The 26,159-nt window shown below is 58.0% G+C and overlaps 1 protein-coding gene across 1 annotated transcript; it reads right to left on the bottom strand.

Moving 5' to 3' along the window:
• Positions 1-10,829: 10,829 nt before the first annotated feature.
• On the bottom strand, positions 10,830-23,251 carry SNTA1 (syntrophin alpha 1). The gene is made up of 8 exons (XM_065691598.1): positions 22,972-23,251; positions 20,003-20,188; positions 13,865-14,063; positions 13,566-13,773; positions 13,368-13,498; positions 12,211-12,407; positions 11,944-12,131; positions 10,830-11,681 (listed from the first exon to the last, which is right to left on the bottom strand). Exons 1-8 carry the CDS (start codon positions 23,243-23,245, stop codon positions 11,589-11,591), a joined length of 1,476 nt encoding a protein of 491 aa, XP_065547670.1. The 5' UTR covers positions 23,246-23,251; the 3' UTR covers positions 10,830-11,588.
• Between the last annotated feature and the right edge of the window lie 2,908 nt (positions 23,252-26,159).

The following is a 26,159-nucleotide window of genomic DNA, read 5'->3' as shown; positions in this document are numbered from 1 at the left end:
CAGGCTTTGTATTCCTATGAAAATGGCACCTATGAGGAATACACATAAAAGACTCAAAAGTGTTTCTGGTGGATAATTCATTCCTAATTCCTTAATTTCTTTTTGCTTGCTCCCCAGAGCAGGCAGTGGAAGGTACGTAACTGCATGTGTTTAACCTCCTCGTTCAGCTGCTTTCCATGGGCTTTGTGTCAGAAATACCTGACTTGCTAGGGAGGAGCAAGGATTCTCCTCTGACGATGATGCTCTGGTCCAGATCCAGGGCAAAGTTTGGAATTCTGAGTAGGATTAATAAGGTTGCACCAGAGAAGGTAAAAGCTGAGAGGAAGGAAAATATCTCACAGAGACCTTGAGCTGAGTTTTAGTTGAGTACCAGGCTTATGGAGGGAGGCTTATGTGTGCAGAGCTGGGCTGCACATAATCTCCCACTAGCCCTGACCTAACTGCATATCCTGGGTCCTTCCCCCTTTCCCAGTTAGTCCCAGTTAGTGCTGGACCTTCTGTGGCTGGTACAGACGAAAATCAGATGAGAAAATTCTCCATCCTTGTTAAAAATCATGGCATCGCCCAAGATCCGCAATTATCTCCCAAAGAGTGATGGTGCCTTTGGGTCACCACGATCTCTGCTGCCACCTCTGCCCATTCCCTGGGAGGTTTTTGCTGGGGCAGGAGGAAGGAGGAAAGACCCTCCTGCAGAGGCTGGCCCAGAGCCTGCGGTGTTTTGTAAGCACCAGCAAATGAAGCTCAACGAGAGCTCAAAAGGCCAACTGCTGCCTTTGGAAATGGGTACAGGAACCGGGATAATCAGAGGAATTCGTTCAAATGATGCATGAGCAGCACGAGACCAAAGATAAGGATAACGGAGTGCTGCAGCCGGGCTAAAGGGGGTGGTCACCCCCGGCTCGGGCGGTGCAGGAGCATCCCAAGGGCAGAGAGCCTGGAAGGCAGCTCTGGGCGCGTGTGAGCGTGCGCTCTGCACCGAGCCAGCTCCCGGCTAACGGCCGTGTGCAGCACCAGCTGCTCTGCGCTGTGCCGTGTGCCAGGGCACCGCCAGGATGCAGCCTGCCGGGTCCGAACCCGCTTTGCAGGACGGGCGCCCGGACCCCTCCGCGGCAGCGCTCCCCGGGAGGATTTGAACCCGCGGACCGGAGGAGGACCAGGGGCGCTGCGCACTGCGTGAGCGCCCCCTGCAGGGCCCGCGGCGGAGCGGCCGCGGCCGAGCTCGGGAGCGATGGAACCGTGGGAGGGCTCCCGGGACCGTGCGCCCCGAGCCTGGAGCCCAGCGCCGAGCACGGCCCCGGGGGGCGGGCGGCAGCGAGCCCCTGCGAGCCCCGCTCTCCACACTTCCCGCTCCGGTCCCAAGCACAGAACCCAGACTGGTTTGGGTTGGAAGGGACCTCAAAGCTCCTCCAGCTCCAATGCCTGCCACGGGCAGGGACCCCTTCCACTGGAGCAGCTTGCTCCAAGCCCCTGTGTCCAACCTGGCCTTGAGCACTGCCAGGGATGGGGCAGCCACAGCTTCTCTGGGCACCCTGTGCCAGCGCCTCAGCACCCTCACAGGGAAGAGCTTCTGCCTAAGAGCTCAGCTCAGTCTCCCCTCGGGCAGGTTCAAGCCATTCCCCTTGGCCTGTCCCTACAGGCCCTTGTCTCAAGCCCCTCTCCAGGTTTCCTGCAGCCCCTTTAGGCACTGGAAGGCTGTCACCCATGGGAAACACTTTATCAACTGATTTTAATGAGCACAGCCCTGCGAGCTCATGAGGCAGAAGGGACCCCGGGCTCACCCACACCTACTCACAATCCGGATTGGAGCCAGCCCCAGCTCCAGCACCCAAAGGAGATGCAGAGCAGGACCCGCTGGCTCTGCTGGGGAGTCCCTGCAGTGGAGGGGAGTGACAAAGGGACCAGCAAACTCCCTGCATCCTCCCACTGCCCTCAGCATCCAGCTCCACCTTTCTGCTCCAGGCAAGTTTCAGGACTCTTACAAACTGCATTTATTTGCACCTTCTGATTGTAATTCTAATGGGATGAAAAAAAGCATCCAATATTTTGGGATTTCTGAAGGAGCTGTATCCTAAATGCCAGCGCACTGGGATCATGTTGGTTATGAAGCTGTACTCCATCCTGTTGCTAGTGGCTTTGGATGCAATTCTGGATTTGCTCTGTAATGGAGCAGTGAGGTATTTATAGCTCCGATGGGTTTTGCTGGGCATTAATGCTGTCCTGGAGCCAAGAACCTCAATTCCTGCTTTCAGGCTAAAATAACATGGAGATCAGTGCTGCCCCATGAGGGAGAAGAGGAGGCTGAGGATGCTCAGTGGGACCAGGGCAAATCCCCTTTTGGCTGTGGGATGATATGGAGGTGGGGGCTTGAGCCCAGGTTTATGGGGTTATGGGACATGGTAAGAACACGGGCAAGGCCCAGCAGAGCCCCACCAGCACAGGGAATGCTGTGGTTGTCACTGGCCAGACCAGTGCTGCCAGGGGCTCTGCGGGCTGTTTGCACTGCTCTTGCTTCCCTCTGGGATGTGGAGGTTAGGTGGGAATTCCCATCTACTCATCTCTCGCTCCCCTGAGCTAAGATAATGCCCTTGGTACCAGGATGTGCTGTGGGACAGTGGAGCTAAGGCACAGAGCCCAAGTCCTGGGTCTCAAGAGTCTCTGCTTCTTCCAAGGTGTTTAGAGATGACTTCTCCCTGCTGCAAGGACACCACATAAGGTTTTCTCTGGGCAGGAGATGATGTGAGCCCTGGGTCTATGCTCTTATTAAAGCCCATGGAGAGGGAGCTCTGCCAGGGGCACAGGGTGCCGGCAGCATCCAGGGATGCTATCCCCCTTCCCTCGGTGCCCAGGAGGATCCAGGAATATTCCCAAGTGTTTTGTCAGGAGAGATTTCCTGGGACAAGGGCTGCCAGGGTGCCCTGGGACTGCATGGTTCACCACAGCCAGCGTGAAGAAGGAGGGGGGAGAAATAACAGTTAAAGCAAGCTCAACCTTTGCTGGTATCCCAGCAGCCACAGAGGTCACAGGGGGGATTTGCACGTCTTTCCAGGCAAAAGGTGAGGTTATCCCCAGCAGTGATTGCTAACACTGCTGCAGGAACCTTAACACCCAGAAGGACCAGTGGGAAACACAGAGTTAGTGGGTTTTACCATCGGGGTATGGCCATGGATGAGATCACAGTGGGCAGATGGTGGCTGGGGAGCGGAGCGGCGGTGAGCAGGGGATCCCCACGGATCCTCCTTCTCCGTTGCCCTGGCTTCCCAGCTTCACTGGGACACACAGAAATGTGTATTTTGACTCCATCCCTTCCTGGGCTCAACTGAGCATCTCCCTTACCCACCCAGGACTGGTGCTGGGCCACGATGCCAGCTTTGACAGGGCAGCACTGGGGAGTGATGCTGGAAAAGGGCAAGAAGAGAGCTGGGTAGTGCATCAGAGCAGGAGCACTCCTGGGCAGCAGCTCTGCACTGGGCTCCTCTTTGCCCCTGTATTTTGGGGGTCAGTTTTTTCCCTTTCTCTCCCCATTCCTCGGCCAGCTTCCCTGTTCCACATTGCACAGAATACCCACAGGAAGGGCTTGAGGGGTGCCCCAATTTGGTGTTTTTACCCCACACCTTGGTGCTGTCGGCAGGCAAGACCCAGAGATGCACCACTTCACTTAGTGACAGGGGTTAGTGGTGGCCTTAGCAGTCCTGCGGTAGTGGTTGGACTTGATGGTCTTAAAGGTCTTTTCCAACCCAGTTAATTCTATGAGATGAAACACCCCAAAACCCAGAGAAAGCCACAGAGCCAGGGCATCCCTCCCTCTCCCTGGATAAGCTTCCACTCTGAACCATTCTATGAGTCTATGCAACATCAACACATCCTTTTTTTATCACTGACTTGCCACCACCAGTTTTTAGGCTTTTCCCAAAATTCAACCCCAGGAAAAGTTCAGCCAAAATGCTGTTTTTCCATAATTCCCTCTTTGCCAAAACCTCAAACCCTTCCTATGAAGGGGAATACCTTTCCTGCAGCCAGGAGCACACAGTGGGCCTCAATGCCACGAGGATGCTCAGTGCCTAATGAATGCTGGAGCTTTGGCTGCTGCCACCAGACCTCAGCGGGGTTCCCCATGTCCCCCTGCACCAGCACAGCCCCTGAAGTTCCAGCTTTCACCCCCAGACCCGTATGGCTCCAGGTATACACATGGGGATGGATCTCTTCCACAGCGCCGTCCCAGCCATGCACAGGGGCGTGGAGGAGATGGAGGCAGCCAAGTCCCAGATACAGCCATGGGATGCTCCCGAACCCTCCCGCTGGGTCTGCATCCCCCTCTGAGCTGGGTGCAGAAGTGCTGGGATCGCTTTCTGGGCTCCTCTGGCTCATTTCTCTCTCTGCTGCCCAATGTCTCATCATCCCCTCCATGAAATGTAGATTTCCCTTTTAAGAGCTCTCCTAGAATAATATACTTTTTTATTATCGTGACAGTGAGGGCTCCTGTTGCCATGGCTACGTGCCCTTTCCTGGAGCAGGAGCTTCCTGGGGGCTGGAAATTCCACTGCTTTCCCTGATCTCCAGGGTTTAGTTTTGTTATTATTACTACTTTTAATTTGCTGTTTATTCCCATATCGGCTTCTGAAACAACAGGTCACTGATTGCATATGGAGATTTCACCCCACAGTGAAGGCTTCAGAGACAACCGGCTGCTTTTAGAGGGGGTTTGGTGTGGGGGGAATCAACCATGCAGCATTGGTAACATATAGTATAAGAAAAACATGGAAACTCTGAGAGTTTCATCTGTATCTCACCACACTATACATTAAATCCCATTTCTGGCCTCAGCATTGCTGAATGAGTGCTATAAAACCAAGTCTAATTCTATGTGGTTTTCATAGTGTTGATGTGAAACAAACCTGTATCTTCTGGTTGTCAATTCAGCTGTTCCTGAGCCTCTAGAAATCTAATCTGTTTAAGAACAGAGGGAAACTAAATGGATATATTAAATGAAGAGATAGATAGATAGATAGATAGATAGATAGATAGATAGATAGATAGATAGATAGATAGATAGATAGATGATAGAAGATGGGTAGATGAGTAGATAGATGGTAGGTAGATGGATGGATGGATAGATAGATAGATGGATAGATAGATAGTAAGTAGGTAGATAGAAGGTAGGTAAGAAGGTAGACAGGTAGGTAGATAGATGGGTAGATAGATCGGTATGTGGATAGGTAGATAGGTAGATGGGTAGATGGATAGATAGGTAGAGAGATAGGTGGGTAGGTAGATCTAGAGAGAGAGAGAGAGCACCTCAGCTTTTTACTCCCGCATTTCTTTATGCTGCTGTAACGTCTGCATCTGCAAAGGCATCACACAAACATCTGCAAAGGCATCACACATACCACACATACACAAAGACACTACAGGAACTTTCCCAAGGCACGTCATCCCTTGGGGTCATTACAGGTGCAGGACTGGGCTCTGCTTCTGCTGCTCGGGGCTGTCAGTGCGCCCTGGGGGTAGCAGGAATATGCCCTTCTTACAGAAAGGGAAACTGAGGCACGGAGCCAGCCCATTCCTGCTCCAGAAGCAGATGAGTGGCAGAGCTGGGATGGAAGCACATGCCTTTCCTGGCTTCCTGCTGAATCTGTCCCCAGTGTGTTCAGTGACAGCATCCCTCCCAGGGGCCTCCTTGTTGGACAATCAAGATGTCACCCATGGGCTCGTTTGCCTCTAGCTCATCAAGACCAGAGATGCTGGTGAGACCATTTGCTTCCCTCTCCTTGTACTCCCGGCTTTCTTTGTTCCTTTCTTTTTAACTAAAATGAGTAGAAATCAGCCCAAACAGACTAACATCACATAGAAACTCCCAAAAGAGCAAATGCTACAGAAAAGGTCCAAGATTTGCCTACAATGAGGCAAAAGGTTTGCTAATAAAGCGTTAACAGGAAAATTGCTGAAGTGAGATCCGGAGTGGATTTAACAGTTTATCCAAACTCACATTGAAGAGATGCTGATACCGGGTTCAAGGGTTCTGGCTGGGTGGGAGATGGGTTAGATCCTGGGCAGCTGCTTGTGCATCACCCTTGGATCTTTGCAGCATCCCAGGTTCAGCAAAGCGATGTGGGAGGATGGGAACACGGGTGTACATCGCTGTGTTTCACCGCGGAGGGCTCATGGAGCCAGGACCCCCTGGATGATGCCAGCAGGAGGGAAACGCAGCCAGAGCACACAGGAGGGCTCTGGAAAGAGATGTGGAGCTCTTGGAGAGCGTGTGATGGCACAGAAAGAAACGGCTGGGAAAGGGAAATGGGGGTGTCCTCACTCGGGAGTGGGAAACCAGTTAAAAGGTGTTTCTATCCCCACCTAAGCCTCGTGCAGATGCCAGCACTGCCAGAAAGAGATATGGAGAGGCGAGGGCCCAAGGCTGCTCCAAGAGCTGGAGGAAAGGCTCTGGCTGAACTATGTGGTCCCATCTGAGGTCCCTGCCTGCACCAACCAGCTCTGTACCCCCTGGACAAGCAGATTTCTGCCCAAGGATGCGGCTGAGAACCTCCACCACCGAGCGTCTCAGAGCGCATCAGGGGAGAGTCTCCTTGAGAGCATCACGTTAGATCAGATCCCACCACCCTTTGCTCTGCCTCTAGCACAGGGGGAGAAAAGGGTTATCCACGGCTCGTTCCTCCTGCCAGCCGGGCAATCGCGCATCACGCTCTGTTGCCAGGGAGATGTCACACGCGTGGAAGGACCAAGTACCCACCAGGCAGGCACCGGGGAGGCAAGGAGGGAACTGGTGCTTTCCATAATGAAAGGAAACAGAGGAACATGGAGGGAAGCAGCAGCCCAGAGGGCACAGGGCAAAACAGTAATTACTGGAGTGAACAGGGGAGCCGTGGTGGGTGCAGGACCTGGGGAGCCTCAGGGGTGTTTGGGCTCTCAGCACACCCCAATGTACCGACAGCCTTATGTCCTCACCAGGCCAACACCACTAAATGCTCAGGGCTCCGTTCCCGCAGAGACCGGGCTGCAACAGCCCATCCCTGCCCAGGGTCGTGCACAGGGATGAGTGTGGAGCCACAGCAAGGAATGCACCAAAGGACGCATCAAGAGCTCACCTTTTAGGCAAGAGAAAGTGTGGAGCTGCTGGAGCGAGGGCAGAGGAGGCCACGGAGCTGCTGCGAGGGCTGGAGCAGCTCTGCTCTGGAGCCAGGCTGAGAGAGCTGGGCTGGGGTAGCCTGGAGAAGAGAAGGCTCCTGAAGGGGAGACCTGAGAGCAGCTCCAGTGCCTAAAGGGGCTGCAGGGAACCTGGAGAGGGGCTTGGGACAAGGGCCTGTAGGGACAGGCCAAGGGGAATGGCTTGAACCTGCCCGAGGGGAGACTGAGCTGAGCTCTTAGGCAGAAGCTCTTTGCTGTGAGGGTGCTGAGGCGCTGGCACAGGGTGCCCAGAGAAGCTGTGGCTGCCCCATCCCTGGCAGTGCTCAAGGCCAGGTTGGACACAGGGGCTTGGAGCAAGCTGCTCTGGTGGAAGGTGTCCCTGCCCGTGGCAGGGGTTGGGACTGGATGAGCTTTAAGGTCCCTTCAATACAAACCAGTCTCTATGATTCTATGAATACAGCCAAGTCTGAATGAGAGAAAACATCCTCATTACTGCCTCGGATCCTTAACATTTAATGTAGCATCCCCGCTCTGCCCAAGTCAGATCACTCCTCTTTACCTTCATCAAATGCCAAGTACAGTTCCCCACGCCCCAGATGGGAGATGTGTGTGGGATCCCTGGCACTGCTGTGCCACACCAGCTCCAGATGAATATTGGCTTTTAATGACAGGCTCTCCAGTACAAATAGCAGCCGGGGCGCTGCGGCTGCTGACGGGGCCCGCGCGCCTCTTATTCAGCAACTGAATGATTTGATTCCCCTTCCCCGCAGCGTGCTGTCTGCCAGGAAATTTTCATTTGGTCTCTCTTACTTGAGACCCAATTGTAAATGTCAGCGCTAAATGCTCAGATTTAAGTGTTAGGTTGTCTTGTTTGATTACGGCACTAAAAGGTCAGAGCCGGCTAATGGAAAGTACAAGCAGTATCGGGAGGGAAACAGTGTTCTGCCATGGGTGAGCAAACACCTGGGGACAACCTAATCACTCTTCCTGCATCTCTCTCTTCTCCAGCTCCTTCACTGAGGGCTGAATTGAGGCCAGAAGACCTGGAAAAGCCATTTCTGGGGACAATTTCTGCTGGGGATGCTGAGAGCACTGGGGTTCCCCATGGAGGAAACAGAGAGCTCACCCCTGGCTGGATCGTGCCCAAAGGGCAACGAATGGCATAAGAGCCAGGCTGCTGCCAACCCCACTGCCATCAGCCTCTTCCCTCTATGAACAACTCAGGCTGGCATCATGTTTTAGTGCCAATGTCTCTGTGCCATTTCCATACCGTTTTCCCCCTTCTGGCAACCAGCATCCCAAGAACTCCGTAGAAATCAAAGCACAACTTTTTTCCTCTTCCTTTCCCATTTGCCACCCGTTTCCCATCACTTCCAGCACCTTTAAAATCCCCTTTCCCTGAGCTGTTTGAGTCACAGTGGCCAAATAAAACTACAGTTGCCTCCAAGTGACTCAGCTCGGTTTTTATCCGAGCCCATCACCATCATTCCAGTTCTTTAAGCTGAGTTCATTATATTTGCTTTAAAGACACTTCCAATAATATCAGTCCTTCTACTATGAAAGTGCTTTGCAGAATAAAACCCTGATGAGCTGTTATTCCTCCCCAGGGAACAGTGTGATGTGGTCCTAACCAGGAGCAAGCATCACTCCATACAGATGCTGTCCTGCACCAGGACCCAGTCCCTGCTGCGGACAGATTCAGTGCTGATTCCGGATGTCTGAATACTTCCGGACATCACCTACGAAAACTGGGAATTTTAGGAAAACTAAAAGTTTTAGGAAATAATTGCCATGTTTTTTCCCCAAGACTTTGGGGTCTTTGCCCTCCATCCCTCGGCACCACTGCCGCTGGGATGCTCATACCACTCTTCAGACATCTTCCCAGCAATCAAAGATACTGCTGGGCTTAGGGAGATACCTCCAGGTGCCACGGGCTCCTCTTGGGGAGTCAGTTCTATCCTCTCTTTCTGGCGGTTTATGTTACAGGTCACACATCACCCAGAGAAGTATTCTTCACAGACCCCTTTGCAAGAGCATCTTTGCAGAATGGGTCCCATGAAGCAGAGGATGGTGCCAAAGGGTGATGAAGCTGAAAACCACCATGACATGTATGAGGGGGGTGGAAATCCTCACCCCACCACCAATAGCAAATACAAAGAAAGCAAAGGAAAGGAATATCCGACTCCAAACTGAGCTGTTTCCTCCATAGCCCAGGCATGGAGTGGGATGCTCTGCCTGAGCTGTGCTGGTAAAGTCACAGCAGTTTGTGGCCTGTAAGATTAATAGGAAATCTGCTCTGGATTGGGAGTGATTCCCTCTTTTATTGGAACAAACCCCAAAGAGTAATGGCTGCAGGGCAGGAAGAGGAAGGTAAATTGCAGTAATAATGTATTTCCTTGTGCAGACATGCTTTTGATCATAGAAAAAATACACCATCTGTTTCTAAATTACTTGTATTGATTTAACGGTTAGCAATGGGGGGGGTCTTTTGCAAATCCATTTGCAAGGGCTCTGGGAAATCTGACAGTTATGTGCAATAAAAAGCACGGGCTTGTTCACCATCAAAAACCACTGCTGCCAGCCTCGGGGCTCTGCATGGGGAGGAACAGGCTGTACCTGCATGGGCACCTCATCCCCCCGTCTCCAGCACCCTGTCCCACTGAGAGTGGAGAAGCTGAGTGCACGCCACATAAGAACTTTACACCAAATAAGCTGTTGTTGTGCTTTCTCCCTATCCAATCCACACACACCTCATTGCCCTTGTCGCTTTTATATTGCTTTCATGGAATCATTGAATCCCAGACTGGTTTGGAAGGGACCTTAAAGCTCCTCCAGCTCCAACCCCTGCCACGGGCAGGGACCCCTTCCACTGGAGCAGCTTGCTCCAAGCCCCTGTGTCCAACCTGGCCTTGGGCACTGCCAGGGATGGGGCAGCCACAGCTTCTCTGGGCACCCTGTGCCAGCGCCTCAGCACCCTCACAGGGAAGAGCTTCTGCCTAAGAGCTCAGCTCAGTCTCCCCTCGGGCAGGTTAAAGCCGTTCCCCTTGGCCTGTCCCTACAGGCCCTTGTAGCACCCTGGGCATCCCCTGCAGCTCACCCATAGCAGCCACTGCCACTTCATAGCTCCTCACTTTTGGGGTGAGAAAAGGCTTTTTGGTGCCGAGCCCCACACTAACAGGGATGCACGCGGGATAACGGGGTCTTGGTCAATCTGGGATGCACTCAGTGACTATCGGTAGTGCCTGCAGACGCCATAACCACATGAGGGCTGCATTCACTGCCTGACCTTTCTCAAAGGGCTGCGTGTGAAGGGAACACCATTCCAAGCCTTTGCTGCCGCTCAGCCAGGCAGCTGCTTCCATGGGGAAAACAGAAAAACACAACTTCTGTGAGTCTGGAAACAACGCCCCCCCCCCTTCTGCTGAGCATCCTGAAGCACAGGGTATCCAACCCCACCTGGTATCACCACACCGGTGCAGGCACCACCACGTCTCTCTCTGCCACAGGGTTGGGCACCTTAAAAGACATTTGTCCCCACCTGAGCCCCCCCCCAGGGTCCTCAGCACCCCCAGGCCAGCACCACCAGCTCACAACAGGGAAGCCCTGGCAGAAACCCCCCTGAGGCGCAGCCGAGCTGCCTCCCACAAACACGTTTTGTACTTCTCCAAGTGAAGACCTTGGCTCCCGCAGGCTGGGATCTGCAGTGTTTATTTGACCCCCCCACAAAAGGCATTTTCATGAGGAATCTTTTGGTTCATAAAAGAAGTTATTTCCCAGCAGCCCCCTTAAACTGACAAATAAAGTGCCCCGGGAGTTAGCACAGTAAAATGAACCATCCAACTCCAACGAAGCAAAGTGGTTCCTATCATTTGGTACAATACGGTATAATTTGGCAAACAGAGCTGATCTGCAGCTCCCGTCTCTCAAGCACTACGGAGCTGGCTTCGGCCTCCGGCCCTCGGGCTGTCTGTCCGGGCACGGACACATGTCCTTGTGCTGCAGGGCCTGGGGACTCTCCAGAGGGTCCGAACCAGGCAGGCGAGAGCTGCTGCATCAGCATTTATAACTGCTCGATATAAATATAAAACATGGATACAAACAGCTTCTTTGTACAGAAAATATCATCTCACAAGGCACTGGGGTGACGACCGCGGCCGTTCACAGCAGCTCCAACCGGGCTTCTCCAGCCACCACTGAGCATCAGTGTGGAGGAAGGAGGGGACGCAGGGACTGGAGAGGTGCCGGAGCTGCCATCCATGAGGGATTTCACCCCTGTGCTGCCCCAAATGCCCCGGCAGTGGTGTTTCCCAGCCGGATGGTGCTGTTCCTTGGCAGGGGTGGTGTGACCCCACGGGGTCCAGTCTCCATGGGATGGCTTGGGGATTGGTTTGGCCGGGAGGAAGGTGCATAGATCAGCCGGGGCTGGGGCAGCTCTGCCCTGTGCTCCCTCTTCACGCCAGCAGCCCCAGTCGGGTCACCTTGGCCGAGAGGAAGGAATGGATGATGAACACGATGGTTTTGGGGCAGGAGTGAAGGTCCAATTGCTGCAAGAAAGGAGCAGAGGGATGTTTGCAATGGGGAGGGCTGCTCCTGGAGCAGGCAGCTTTCTGCTTGTGGCAGGGAGTACAGGGACCACCTGGAGCCCTATAGATGTCACCACAGCCTGCGAAGGGTCTGCATCTGGCCAGGGGTGGGTGCAGAGGCCATGCAGGATGGGTGCTGTGTGCAGGGTGGGTGCTCTGCTCCCCATCTCCCCCCAGAGACAATGGGAGAATGGGTTAGAGGGGTGGAAAGGGTAAAACTCACAATCTCTCCCTCTGGACCGCCAAAGTCCAGGTAGAGCATCTTGGTGCCATCATCAGAGGACATCTGCAGCTTCTCAAAGGGCTGCTGGAGCAAGATGGTCTTGCTGAGCCCAGGCTCGGTGGTGGAGATGGTGAAGCCCTTGTCGATGTGGATGGACAGGGTGCAGTCCTGCCCCTTCCACGTGCAGGCTGTGCATGGGGACAGGCACAGGGGTGAGAAGTGCCCACGGGCCCCACCGCCCGCCTCCCACTCCGGCCCCCCGCTGACCTGCAGACACCTCCTGCACCAGCTCGGCCGCCCCGTGGGTGCCGTCCACCAGCAGCCGCGTCCACAGCGCCAGGTCGCGGGGGCTCTCCAGGCTGAAGAGATGGGTCTGCACGCCCAGCCGGGTGCCGCTGCGCAGCGCGAACGACAGCTCCGCCTCGTACAGCGCCGAGCCCTTGGCCGGCCCCGAGTGCACCAGCCTGCGGCACCGCACCGCTCAGCACCGGCACCGCTCAGCACCGGCACCGCTCAGCACCGGCACCGCTCAGCACCGGCACCGCTCAGCACCGCTCGGCACCGCTCAGCACCGCTCGGCACCGCGCCCAGCGCGCCGGGCAGCACCGCCCCGCAGAGCTCAGCTCCGCCGTGGTGCGTGCGCGGCGCTGCCGGCAGGGGTCGCTGCAGCCCCGCGGATGCTCCCCGCACAGCCCGAAGCCGGCAGCGCGGCCGCCCCGAGCTCGGGCCCCGCAGAGCGGCACCGCCACCGAGCTCTGCCAAAACCTCTGCGCGCTGCCAGCAGCCCCGGGCACTGTCACAGACCCACAGCGTGAAGGGACCTGACAGCTCCTCCAGCCCCAACCCTGCCACGGGCAGGGACCCCTTCCACTGGAGCAGCTTGCTCCAAGCCCCTGTGTCCAACCTGGCCTTGAGCACTGCCAGGGATGGGGCAGCCACAGCTTCTCTGGGCACCCTGTGCCAGCGCCTCCGCACCCTCACAGGGAAGAGCTTCTGCCTAAGAGCTCAGCTCAGTCTCCTTGGGTCGTGCCATCACTCCCGGACACCGCCACCATCCCCAGGGCCCTCTCCCCATCTCTGGACCACCACCTCAGGTCTCTGCCATCATCCCAGGGCCCTGCCACCGCCCCTGGACACTGTCACTATCCCCAGCATCCTGCCACCACCCCAGACACCACCACCATCCCCAGGACACAGTCACCACCCCTGGACATCACCACCACCCCAGGGCTTTGCCATCATCCCAGAGCCCTGCCACCACCCCTGGGCTCTGCCATCACCTCAAAAGCCCCTTCTGCCACCCCAGGAACGCTGCCAGCATCCCCAGGGCTCTGCCCTGACCCCCAGCCCCTGCTACCACCCCAGGCATCGCCAGGGCCCTGTTCCCCACGCAAGAGAGGAGGGTGCTGGGCCATGGTCCCTACCTGGTGGCGATGAGGGGGTAGCTGTGCACAGGCTTGCCCAGGGCGTCCCGGCTCTGCGGCAGGCTGCTGTACAGCAGCAGCTCCTTCTCGGTGAGCACAGCCAAGAGGTTCCTGGTGCCGGCACTGGGGAGCTGCAAGGGGACTGGGTCAGGGGCGCCGGCAGCGCGGTGGCAGGGGGTGTCGGAGGGCAGGGGGTACCTGCTCGGTCAGCCAGCCCACGTGCTTCACGTCCCGTCCAGCCACGGCGCCAGCACCGGCCAGCTGAGCCCGCAGCTCCTCCTTCACCCGCGGCACCAGCGCACCCGCGCTGGCCTGGATGGCGCTGAGCCACGACTGCGCCGTCGCCTCGTCCTTCGCCCGCAGGAACAGGGCGACGCGCCCGTCCGCTGAGCACACCTCCAGGTACCTGCAGGGACACGGCCCCCTGCGTCCCCACAGGCCCTCGGCACCACAGGGCACTGCGGTGCCATCACCCCATCCCCGCACCCTGCCCTGACCTGTGCTCCGGGTCGGTGGGGAGGCACTTGCGGGACACATAGCACATCTTGAGGGGCACGGTCCTGGCCTCCCGCAGCTCCTTAGGGGGCAGGAGGGGAGAGGAGCGCTTCTGCAGGGTGGCGGGTGAGGGGTCCCAGCTCACTGTTGCCCCCGAGGAGGAGTTCTTGAAGTAGGGCGAGATCTCCTTCATGTACTTCACTGGAAGACAGGCAGCACCGGTTAAAGGCACAGCACAGGCTGGGGCAGCCTCATCCTGCCCCGCTGAAACCCCTTGCACCCTCTCTGCACCAGAGCTGGTGTCACCTCCAGCACCTCCTCAGAGCTGCCACCCATGGGCGTTGTGTGCCCTCTGCCCTGCACCGCTGTGGGTGCAGAGAGGGGATAGCACTGATGGGCAAGGTGCTACCAGAGGGTGACACCACACCTATGATCCTCTGCCCCACCGTCCCAGCCCAGGGCCCCTCAAGAGGGATAAAAATGGCCTTTTCCCCCTTCTCCCCTTCCTTTAGCCCAGATCAGGTCACAGATCCAAGTGTGATCAGGTCCCCGGGGCCGCACATGGAGGCAGGCGGTGGGGAATGGGCAGGACTCCCAGGACAAAATTACACCCTGCAACTGTGCTGGTACAGCCGGTCCCACCGCCAGCTGGGAGCAGCAGCTCTCAAATACCATGGCTCGGCCCCAGGAAAAGCCTCCAGTTGGGAATTGCGTGCTCGCAGCTCGCACCGCCCTCTCCTGGGTTAGAAACCAGGGACAAGGACTCGGCTGTCAGTCCCCAGTGAGACCGGCTGCAGAGCCAGAGCCCTCAGAGCCACATGGGGACAGCAGCCAGGTCCCGAGGGTGAGGGGAAGAGGGAGATCAAGGTCCGCAGGAACTGATGGGGCCCCACAGCTGCATCCTGAAAATGAGGTCGGCAGCAGCAGCCAAAAGCCTTGGGCTGAGCAGGGGGAGATGCCAGTCACGGTGCTGCCTTGTGGGACCAGCCAGTGGCTCCAGGGAAGGGCTTTCCCTTGGGTGGTTCCTGGGGAAAACACCATGGGAGGGACATTCCTGCTGCCACGTCACAGGGTCATGGAATCCCAGCCTGGTTTGTGTTGGAAGGGACCTTAAAGCTCACCCAGTTCCAACCCCTGCCATGGGCAGGGACCCCTTCCACTGGAGCAGCTTGCTCCAAGCCCCTGTGTCCAACCTGGCCTTGAGCACTGCCAGGGATGGGGCAGCCACAGCTTCCCTGGGCACCCTGTGCCAGCGCCTCAGCACCCTCACAGGGATGAACTGCTTCCTAACATCCACAGCTATCACTGCTGGTTTCACTCAGGTCCAAGTGAGTTTCAGTGAGGGTGGCAGGAGGGGGGACACAAGCTTGGCTTTGCAGCTGACTCCTGTAGGTAGCTGCTTGGTGGAGCAGCTCCATCACTCAGCAAAGCCACAGCAGCCTGATTGTGTGCCAGAAAATACCCTTTTCCCACCAGGAGACAATCTGCACCCACAGCCTACCCCCATCCTTCACCTACCACCACCACCCAGCTCCCACTTTATTCCAAACCCAGCCAGCTCCCCAAAACCTCTCAACACTGAAACCCCATCAGGAGCTGCAATGGGACACAGTGCCCCGCTCTGCCTGGCCGCAGCAGGACACAGCTATACATGGCTGTGATGCTGCTGCGACACAAGGGGCTGGTCACCCTGCAGTGGCCCCAGCCAAGGAGGCAGCGTGGGGCCACCAGCCCTATGCCCTGTGCCTCCCGTTATAAATAGCTGCCGCGCTCCCGCAGGCATCTGAGCCGCCTTGGATTCTACTCTGAGCCATTAATCTTGGCAGCGTGGACCTGCCATTATCCCAGCGCTTGGGAACTAATTGGAGTTCAGCAGGGCAGCACTCAGCCCCTGAAACCCGAGCAGCATCCCTGTGCCAGCCCGCAGCTCCCGGGCACGCGGAGGACGGCACCGGCATTAGCTGTGCAGTCAGGGTCACGTCCCAACTGAGCCGTGCGGATAGAGCAGTGCCCAGCCCCAGGACGGAGCATGGAGAAAGAGGCAACAGCCACAGCCAGCGCTGTCTCTCTGGCACAGGGCTTTAAGGAGGATTTAAGGCTGGTCAGGAGGCACGGATGGGTTCCTGCAGCATGGAGGGGTCCCGGGCCTGCACAGAGAGGTGGGATGTGTTGGAGGCGGCGGTGCTCCCGGGGGGCTGTGCACCAGGCCGCCATCCCATGGGAGCTGCTGCCTCCTCCATTGACCCCAGCACGGGCTTTATATTAGATTGACTCACTTCTGCCTGTCCCTTCACTGCAGCTTCACCTGGTATGGAACAGATGCGGTAAGTAGCTCCAACTCACTAAAGCAAACACACCATATTGTGCATCACCTCTGCTACTGGTAACTGTCAGCAGACATTCACTCTGGTGTCCCATAAAGAGCTGGAGAACACCTCAGCCCTTTCCCTCCTGAAGCCCTTCTGAACCCCAAGAGCAGCAGTGACACAGAACCACGCAAATCCCAGCTGCCACCTCCCTCCTCCACTGAAACCCCCTTCTGCTCTGCACTGTGTGTTATTTCATAGAATCATAGAATAGTTCGGGTTGGAAAGGACCTCAAGATCATCCAGTTCCAACCCCCCTGCCATGGGCAGGGACACCTCACACTAAACCATCCCACACAAGGCCTCATCCAACCTGGCCTTGAACACTGCCAGGGATGGAGCACTCACAACCTCCCTGGGCAACCCATTCCAGTGCCTCACCACCCTAACAAGAAAGAATTTCCTCCTTAGATCCAATCTAAACTTCCCCTGTTTAAGTTTTAACCCGTTACCCCTTGTCCTGTCACTACAGTCCCTGACGAAGAGTCCCTCCCCAGCATCCCTATAGGCCCCCTTCAGGTACTGGAAGGCTGCTCTGAGGTCTCCACGCAGCCTTCTCTTCTCCAGGCTGAACAGCCCCAACTTCCTCAGCCTGTCTTCATACGGGAGGTGCTCCAGTCCCCTGATCATCCTCGTGGCCTCCTCTGGACTTGTTCCAGCAGTTCCATGTCCTTGTTATGTTGAGGACACCAGAACTGCACACAATGCTCCAGGTGAGGTCTCACAAGATTTACCCCACGGTCACCTACACGTTGTGGGTGTTTCACATCCCACACCATGCACATCAGCCCCCACAACTGCTTGGGCTTCCCACGGTCAGGACAATCAGCCGACCAGGGCCGTGCTCCCCCAGCAGCCCTTTGCTTTATTGAATTCCAAGCTTCCAAGCTTTACCTGGCTGAGGAAGTCCTGGAGAGCTCCAACAGCCCCAGGAGCTGCCCTGTGGCCAACAAGCTCAGGGCTGCCATGGAAGTGAGATGTCCACAGCTCCTTCTCCCCACTGCTCCCAGTTCTCTCCCAGTGCCAGTATGGCACAAAAGCTCACCATGAAAACCACCCCTGGCACTGAAACCCTTCCGGAGGCAGCTGGAAGGATATTTATCAGCCTTCCCTTGCTGTGGAGGGTCGCTGGATACCAAGCAATGCAAAAACAGCACCCCAAAAAAAGGGAAAAATAAGGTAAGGGAGAGCAGCTCTTCCCCAGATAACACTGTAATATAAATACAGTCCAACCCCTCCTGCAAATACCAAGAGAGCAGTTTGGCAGATCCAAAAGAACCTCTTGGCAGCACACACGGAGAGGTATGTGCGTGTCCTCATGTCCGGCCAGCAAGGACACCCTGGAGGCAGAGCCAAGCCGAGCCCAGGCAGGAGCCAGCACGTCGAGCTGCTGCTGCTGCTGACATCCAAATGTGTCACCTCCCAGCTCGGCCACTTTGAAGACAGTCACTGCCCTGCGAGGAGCTGCTCCCTGGTTTATTGGCTGCTGCGATGCTGCTTGCAAACTACCCTAAAAACTCCTAAAACAGGGAACAGACACAGCCCGGAGGAGCGAGGCAGCAAACACTGGCTGTGACCAACTATTTTGGTACTTACAGCAGCCACAAGGGAAGTCAGAGTCACGTCTGGCAGCACTCAGGGACCAGAAAGTGATGTTAAGGTGCTTCTCCCCAAGCTCTGGAGCGAGCCCAAGCAGGAGGAGGGAGCAGGAAACCTGCCTTTAACTCCCTTTGGGCACCTTAAGGGCCCCCTCTTCCTCCAGCCCTGCCACCTACCCCGGGGCAGGCTGAGCCACTGGGTGCAGGTATAAGGCAGGGAACACCCCATCCCGAGGCAGGGCCACCACCTCGACAGGGCAGTGCCAGCCTGACGGTGACCACCCCGCAGTGTCAGCCCTGCAGTGGCAAGGGGGCACCCTTCCCAGAACAGGGAGGAGATGGAGATGCACCATGTTTATACCTAATGTCCATGATCAGACGAACCCTGCTGCTGGTGCCTGCAGCATCCCTGAGCAACACCACACTGCAGGAGCCCAACAGCACCAGCTACACCCTCATCACAAAGCCTCTGGAGCACCGTGGTGGAGCTGGCCCAGCCCCATTCTCCTCCCAAAGGTACCTGCTGGGAGTTCTACTGAATTCAGAAGCCCAGCAAGTCACAGCGGAGCTACAGCAAAGGCCCTGCCTGCCTGGCAGCACGCAGCTCTCCAGGTGGATAGAGGAGGAGGAGATGGTCCAGGGAGAGAAGCTGTTCTCTACAGAAAGGGCAGCTCATCTCCACCTCCCTCTAGCAGAAAGGGAACCCACACCAAAGCAAAGGATGACAAAAGAATAACAGAGAGAGGGTGGTCCAAGAACAGCAGCTATGGGAGGAATTCTGCAGACTCGCAGGGAAAGAGGCTCTTGTATTTCTCCTTGGTCAAAAAAACCCAAACCAAAACAAAACCCACCCCACCACCAACACTATCTGCTCCCAGCAGCTGTGCAGAGCAGCACATTCCTCCAGCTGAACTGTGGTCCTGCGGCTCCCAAGAGAGGAGGAACCCACAGCAGAAAGGGCTGAGCGAAGCTAAAACTGAGAATCTGGAGCTGAGACAATGCGGGGAAGGGAAGCAAGAGCCACAGCGGCTGCTGGCAGCACACACACAGCATTGCTCCTTGTGCAGGCAGAAACCAGAGCACTGCCCCCACATGAAACCTCCCTCTGCAGCCCTGCAACTGCACCGGGAAGGGTTTCTGGTGCCAAGACCCTCGTGGTTAGCCAGGGTGATGCAGGGGCTGGGAAAGGGAAGGGTCCTGTCCTGAGGGACAGATCCTGGGTGCTCCTGTGCTCGCCTCAGCTGACCCAGGGTGGGCAAACATGGAGAGGGGTAATGCAAAGTGCAATGGGAGAAGAATGGGGTGTCCCCCTCAGGGCTCCTGCACTCTCAACCCAACAGCCCTCGCCCACTCCCCAGGTGGGGTTTGGGGGGCTCTGCAGTATGAATCCTGGTACCAGGGACCTGCCACCCAGTACCATGAGGGAGCCTGTTTCCAGGAGAGCAGCTCCAGTCTCCCCTGGGATGGTGAAGGCTGCATCCCTGGGATGCTCATAGGGTCAGCTGCCAGGTCTAGGGGAGTCTGCAGCTGGGGTTCAGCTGCCCCAGGGCAGGCAGCTCCTGTGGGTGCTCTCCTGTGCTGGCTCTGCCTGTGCCTGGCACCTTGCTCCTCTTGCTGAACTCCCCTGGCAAACCCAAAGGTGCTCAGCAACGAGCAGGGTGCCAGTGTCCCCCCCTCCACACTGGCACAGGCCTGCAGAGTTGCACCAGCCCAGGATGTGGGTTTACATAAGAATCACAGAGAAAGCAGGAAAAGCTTTACATTGCCCCAGGAACAGCAGAGCTCAGGGTGGTGCTGTACAGAAGAAGAGTCACACACCCCATAAACACGTCCCACATCACTGCCCGCCCGTGGTCCTGCAGCAGAGAGAAGGAAGGAGCCACTGGGCATCAAGAGGTGGCACACACATACATGTCCTCCCTTTCTGGGGGGAGATAGAGACCCCAGCAGTGACCTCGAGATCAGGATGAGCAGATAAACCAGTCTGCGCATGCTGCTTCCATTCAAAAGGGTATGCAAATGAATTTGCAGATGATGCAGAATATTCATGCAATGATGCAGATGATGCAATGAATATGCAGAACATCCCAGTGTTCTCAGCACATCCCCAGGGAAAACAGGGATCAGCCCCTGGCAGCAGGAGGACCTCATGCCCCCTCGCACCCTCATCTCCTACCTTCCAAGACCACCTCCTTGCCCGTCTTCTTCAAGGCCTGCACCGCCTCGTCGTGCGTCGCCTCGGAAAGGTCGGTGCCATTGACGGCAAGGATGGCGTCCCCCACGTACAGCGCCTCTGTCTGATCCGCCGCCAGCCCCTTAAAGATCTTGGAGATCAAGATGGGCATTTTATTCTCTCGGCCACCTTGGAACAGAAGAGAAACAAAGGGGTTGTGGCTGTGTAGCACATGGAGGAGCGGAGATGCTCAGGGACCAGCCTGCTGCCCATGGCACACCTGCAACAGCCACGAGGCTTTGGAGCCACAAAGATGATGGCTCCAAAACCAAGCCAAATGGTCACGGGTTTCCTTGCATAGCAAATGTTCAACCTGGCCATCTCCCCATCGATTCTGGCAGGAAAGCATGCCTTTATTGGTATTGTGTGTGAGTGACTACCCCTGTCCTAAGGACTTCGTGCTCTAAACAGGTAAGAGCTAAATCTTTTTGAAGAGGCGAAAGAGCCAGGGAGAAGTGAACCAATATGGCTGTTTGCCCCCCTCCACACAGTAGCCCTATTTACCCGCTGCTCCACATTCTCCAGACTAAAAGGATGCCATTCAAACCTCCTGGCAGCTCAAGAAGATCAATTTGCACGTTACCTTTTGAACCCACGGGGAGATCCAAGCGGCACTGCTGCCTCCATGCCAGGGAGGAGCAGGGCTGCAGCAGCTACCGCCAGACATGCCCTACCCCCTGGGACAGCATGTCCCAAGGAGCCTCCAAGACGTGATCTCTCATCAGCCCAGGATGGGGGGACTTTGTGCCCAGGCAGCCAAGAAGCCACCAGCATCCTGGCCTGTACCAGCACCAGTGCGGCAGCAGGGCCAGGGCAGGGATTGTGCCCCTGTGCTGGGCACTGGTGGGGCTGCACCGCAAATCCTGTGTTCAGCTCTGGACCCCTCACTACAAGAGAGGCATTGAGGGGCTGGAGCAGGGTCAGGGAAGGGCATTGGGGCTGGTGCAGGGCCTGGAGCCCAAGTGTGATGGGGAACGGCTGAGGGACCTGGGGGTTCAGATGGAGAAGAGAAGGCTCAGGGGGGACCTGATCGCTCCCTACAAGTGCCTGACAGGAGGATGGAGCCAGGAGGGGCTGGGCTCTGCTCCCAAGGAACAAGGGATGGGACAAGAGGAAACGGCCTCAAGCTGCACCAGGGGAGGTTTAGATGGAGCTGAGGAACAATTCCTGCCCCAAAGGGAGCTCAGGCATTGGAACAGGCTGCCCAGGGCAGGGCTGCAGGCACCATCCCTGCAAGTGTTCACACCCCATGGAGACGAGGCCTCAGTGCCATGGGTTAATGGTGGCCTTGGCAGTGCTGGGGAATGGTTGGACTGGATGAGCTTAAAGATGTTTTCTAACCTGGTTCATTCTACAACTACCCCAGAGGCAGACGTTGAGCCCCGGCTGCTGTCACGGCCCCAGTCCCAGCCGGTGCCACAGGCATTTCCTCGCTCTGATGCCTGCCAGACCCCGCAGGGCTCCAGTTATCAGCTGTCAGAGGCCCCGCGGGGGCTGCTGGAGCTGCTGAGCCCGTCCCTGCAGCTCCTCACCCTGCCGGGGCCCGGCACCCCAGCTCCCGCATGGCTCCCCCTGCCCAGCAGCCAGGGCACGGCCAGCGCCGGTGCCCGTCCCCTCGCCACATCCCATGGCAGGGCACTGAACCCACATCCTGGCTCACGGTGAAGCACTCCCGGGTGGGCCATGGCTGGCACAGCTCCACAGGGGGCTTGCAGCAGGGTGAGGAGGAGCGATGGGCGCCGGGGCAGCCCAGAACAGCCTCAGCTCCCCGTTGGGATGGTGACTACTTGGTTTCCACGTACGTCACTGCAGAACTGAAGTTTAACTGAGCCCAGCGACGTTCCTCCTCTCCTGGGAGAGCCGCAGAGCTGGCAGTAACTTGGCAGCCAAGGGGGTATTGTGAAGGGGGCTTTGTGCTTCCCAAGAAGGCCTGGCAGGCTCAGGCATCCCGCAGACACAGCCAGCGGCACCGTTTCAATCCGGACATCCCCATCGCAAAGCCTCCTGCTTCCAGAGGGAGCCAGAGGCCGTGGCTGCGCCTCCTCCGAGCTGGGAGAAGCCACGTCAGGAAGTGAGAGCTGACCAGGGGATACGGAGCTCACTGCCTGCGCACACACAGAGTTTAAACTCTCCCCCCCACGGCTCCTGACAGCCCCTTCCCTGCCCGCTTGCTGCTGGTTCATCCCCCTCCAACACGCTGAAGCCGGGTGAAAAGCCAAGGCAGGCGCCAACGCCACCCCTGCCCCAAAAAGTTTCCAGCCTGAAGCTCGGGCGAGTCCCAGAGGAGGGGGACAGCTCGGGAGGGAAACAGGGATTCCAGCACGGGGGCTTCCCGCTGCTCGGCTCCCCGGGAGCAGATCTCCGAGCCTGAGCTGGTTTAAAACCCCAGCTCCCCACGCCTGGCGATCCCCAAGGGCTTTGCAATCGCCTCCTTCCTTGTGCCGATCCTTTAACGGGGCATTTCCCAGCATGGAGGCACGGAGGGGACAAGGACACGCAGGCAGAGCCCTCCCTTGGGCTGCAAACGGGCAGCTCTTGTGTAACCGGGTGCCCTGTGTGTCCCACCCGTCCCGCGGGACAGCACCCTACCCTTGTGTGCAAGGGGGCGGTGGGACCCGGGCTGCAGCTGGGGCACGGTGGGCAGGGCTGGCCGGTCACGGCTACACCCCAAAGAGCTGCTCTCTCCAGGGGCTGGGGATGTTTCGGGTCCCATCACTGCCACGTGTCCCCCCCCCGTCCTGCACAAGGGTTCGGGCAGTGCCATGGGATGTGAAGACCCCGACCCCAGCCCGCTCCCCCCGGGTTTCCTTTCAAGCCCGGCAGCAGGAAAGGCGGCAGCAACAGGTCCCGGTGCCCTGTGCTCCCCCCCCCGCCCGCCCCGTCCGGGACCCTTCCCCGGCAACGTCGCTCACCTTTGATGCTGATGCCGAGCCCCCCCACGTCCTGCTTGACGACGCGCACCGTGCGCCTGATGTTGGCGAGCGCCTCGGGCACGGCGGAGCCCGGGTCGCCGCCGTTCAGCTGCGCCGCCGGGGCCTCTCCGGGGCCGGCAGCGGGGCCGGGGCCATCGGCCGGGCTCACCCCGAGCGCGTCCTCGGCCAGCGAGAGCAGGACGCGGAGCCACTGCCCGCCGGGGCCGCGCAGCTCCAGCAGCCCCGTGCGCGGGGCGCGCCTGCCCGCCGCCATCTTCCGCGCTGCCGCCCCGCTGCGCGCCCGCGCACCGCCCCGCGCAACGCCCCGCGCAACGCCCCGCCGGCACCGGCACCGGCACCGGGACGGACACGGGGCGCCCCGGGACGGGGCGGGACACGGGAGCTCGGAGCTCCGTGCTCCGGGGCGGGATGGGGTACGGGGGGAGCAGGGTCCCGCGTGCTACTCACTCTCTTCTGGGACAGGGCACGGTGAGGGACGCGGGTTCCGGCCCGGAACGGGCTATGAGGGGGGACCCGGGACCTCAGTGCTCCCGGATCAGCACGGAGTACGGGATGACCTGGTGCTCCCCAGTGCTCTCCGCTCCTGGCAGGGATGGGGCACCAGACCCCGGTGCTCCATTCCTCGTCCTGGGTCTGGCCCAGGGGCAGTCTTCCAGTGCCTAAAGGGGCTCCAGGAAACCTGGAGAGGGGCTTGGGACAAGGGCCTGTAGGGACAGGCCAAGGGGAATGGCTTGAACCTGCCCGAGGGGAGACTGAGATGAGCTCTTAGGCAGAAGCTCTTCCCTGTGAGGGTGCTGAGGCGCTGGCACAGGGTGCCCAGAGAAGCTGTGGCTGCCCCATCCCTGGCAGTGCTCAAGGCCAGGTTGGACACAGGGGCTTGGAGCAAGCTGCTCCAGTGGAAGGGGTCCCTGCCCGTGGCAGGGGTTGGAGCTGGAGGAGCTTTGAGGTCCCTTCCAACCCAAACCAGGCTGGGGTTCTGTGATTCTATGCAAGGCATCAGCTTCCCACAACAGCCTTAACTCCTTCCCAGGGGCCAGCAGTAGCACAGGGGCAGGCGGTGGCCCCGCGCTCAGGGCGGGTCTGCACAGGGGCTGCCTGCACCCAGCCCTGGCCAAGGAGCTCCTCGGGGGCCAGTTTCTTTGCAGTGATCTCAGGGCAGGCACCTCCCAGCAGCCCAGCGGGTGTTGAACTGGGAGATGGTGTTTGCAGGCGTTCAAGGGCTGTTCCCTTTGCTCCCTTGCTTGTCCTCACAATCATTTTTGCCTTCTTATTTTGCCTTCTTTCCAGCCCCGCATGCCAGGAGGCTGCACTTAGGAGAAAATACCTCTAAGGAGTAGCAGGAAATACCTGTTGCACATCCCTTGAGCCCTTCGCACTCCTAGCGCTCCAGGGGGCTCAGGGATGGGACCACTGAGATCTCTGCAGAACACCAGGATTTGCAAGCATTGAGGAACATCCGCATCGGGCTGTGGAGGGGACGGATTGAGGGCTGGGGGCTGCAGCCAGCACTGCTCAGCACAGCCCTTCCCTGGCCAGGGACGCAGGCAGTGCTGAGCATCGGCCATGCACAGAGGGAAGAATGCTCCCGGGGCTCCCTCCCACACAGCAGCAGCTGTGGAATGTCTTGAGGTCGCACAGAGGAAGCCCTGAAGGTTGTTTCTCTACAAAACAGGCAGTTCACACATTCCCCACTTTCCTTCTGCTGCAAAGTCCGGGGTTTGGCTTAAGCAAGCCCTTGCCTTTGGGGTACGGTGCTGCTCGCTGGAGGAAGCACTTCTACACCAGCCCATCATCCAGCCCAAGGTGTGATGCCATCCCTGCACACCCCACAGGCTGCTTGTGCCACTCGGTTTGGGCACAGCAGAGAGGGATTTTGTCCTTTGGTCGCTCAGTGGAGATGGGGCTCGTTTTCCCTGTGCCACCCCGGTGGAGCTCTCACTTTCCCAGCCGGGCAGCTGCCATCAGCAGTTTGTCCCTGTTTTTTTTCCCCTTCCCAATGCTGCTTTTGATACTTCCCGCCTTTAAGGCCATGTTCCTGTCTGAAGCAGCAGTGGGAACTCTAAATCGTGCTTTTAGTGCAGCAGAACGGCACTGCCGGATTGTTTTCTTTCATTTCCCAGCTCTGTGCCCAGCAGAATGCTGAGAAGCATGGCCTGGATGCATGGAAACCATCCAGATGGTGTCCATGTCAGGCAGAGGGAGAAGCCCTGCCCTTCCCTGTCCTGCTGCTGGGATGGAGACAACATCGTGGTCCCCAGAGCCAGGGCATGATGTGAGGCCAATGTGGAAGCACAGTGGAAAGCTCATGCCATGGCCAGCACTTCTGTACGTCTGCAGGACTGCCTATTGTCCCCTTCAGCAGCTAGTGTTCCTTTGGCAGTTGCATCAAGAGTGGAGGTTGAAATTAGACATTGACACATCTGGGGTCCAGAATGCCCTTAGGACCCTGGTCCTGAATTGGGATGCTCATCTTGGGCAGGGGGTACAACAGGCTAGTGCAGCGCTGGGGCAAGAGCTGTGGTCTGGGAAGGTCGGGGCCCGCAAGCAGAGGTGCTGCTGCCTTTGGGACCTTCCTGCAGGCTTCACTCCCCCAGCCTGGCTCCCAAGGCTGCTTCTGCTCAGGCTCCTTCATCTCTCAGGAGTCCTTTAGTGTCCCGGGGCACATGGTGAACACTGGGAGCCCAGTGCATGGGGTGGTCCCGGCTGGATTTGACCCTCTGCAAGGTCCCATGAGGGTGATTCTCATGCCATGGACAGCCTGTGGGATGGGAGGGAGGAACCGGAGGCTGGGGCTGGCAGGCAGGAGCAAGTCGCAGCTTCCAGAGATGCCAGCGGCGTTTGTCAGGGCTCCTGCTGAGGGGGAGCAGCGGGGGAGGACTCGCCTGGAGAACCGATCCTATTCACAGCAATAGAATCTTCCCGCAGCAGCGCACGTGCCTGGTGACAAAAGCCCAGCTGGGAATTCCGCCCCGCAGCGGGAGCCGTGGGAGGGGAAGGAGCACGGGAGGCTGCGGTGTGGGGCCGGTGCAGGGCCCTCCCCCAGCCTGCGTTTCAGCTGCAAACAGCATCCCTTGACTCCAGCCGGACCGGAGGACTCGGGTCCGGGGCTGCATCCCAGCGGGATTGAGCCCATCCTGATGCTCTCCCTGCGTACTCTCCCCCCCCCC

Source organism: Lathamus discolor, chromosome 11 (assembly GCF_037157495.1).
Source record: "Lathamus discolor isolate bLatDis1 chromosome 11, bLatDis1.hap1, whole genome shotgun sequence".
NCBI classification, from domain to species: domain Eukaryota; kingdom Metazoa; phylum Chordata; class Aves; order Psittaciformes; family Psittacidae; genus Lathamus; species Lathamus discolor.
Note: the sequence above shows the minus strand (reverse complement) of the source record. Positions and strands in the feature narration are given on the sequence as shown.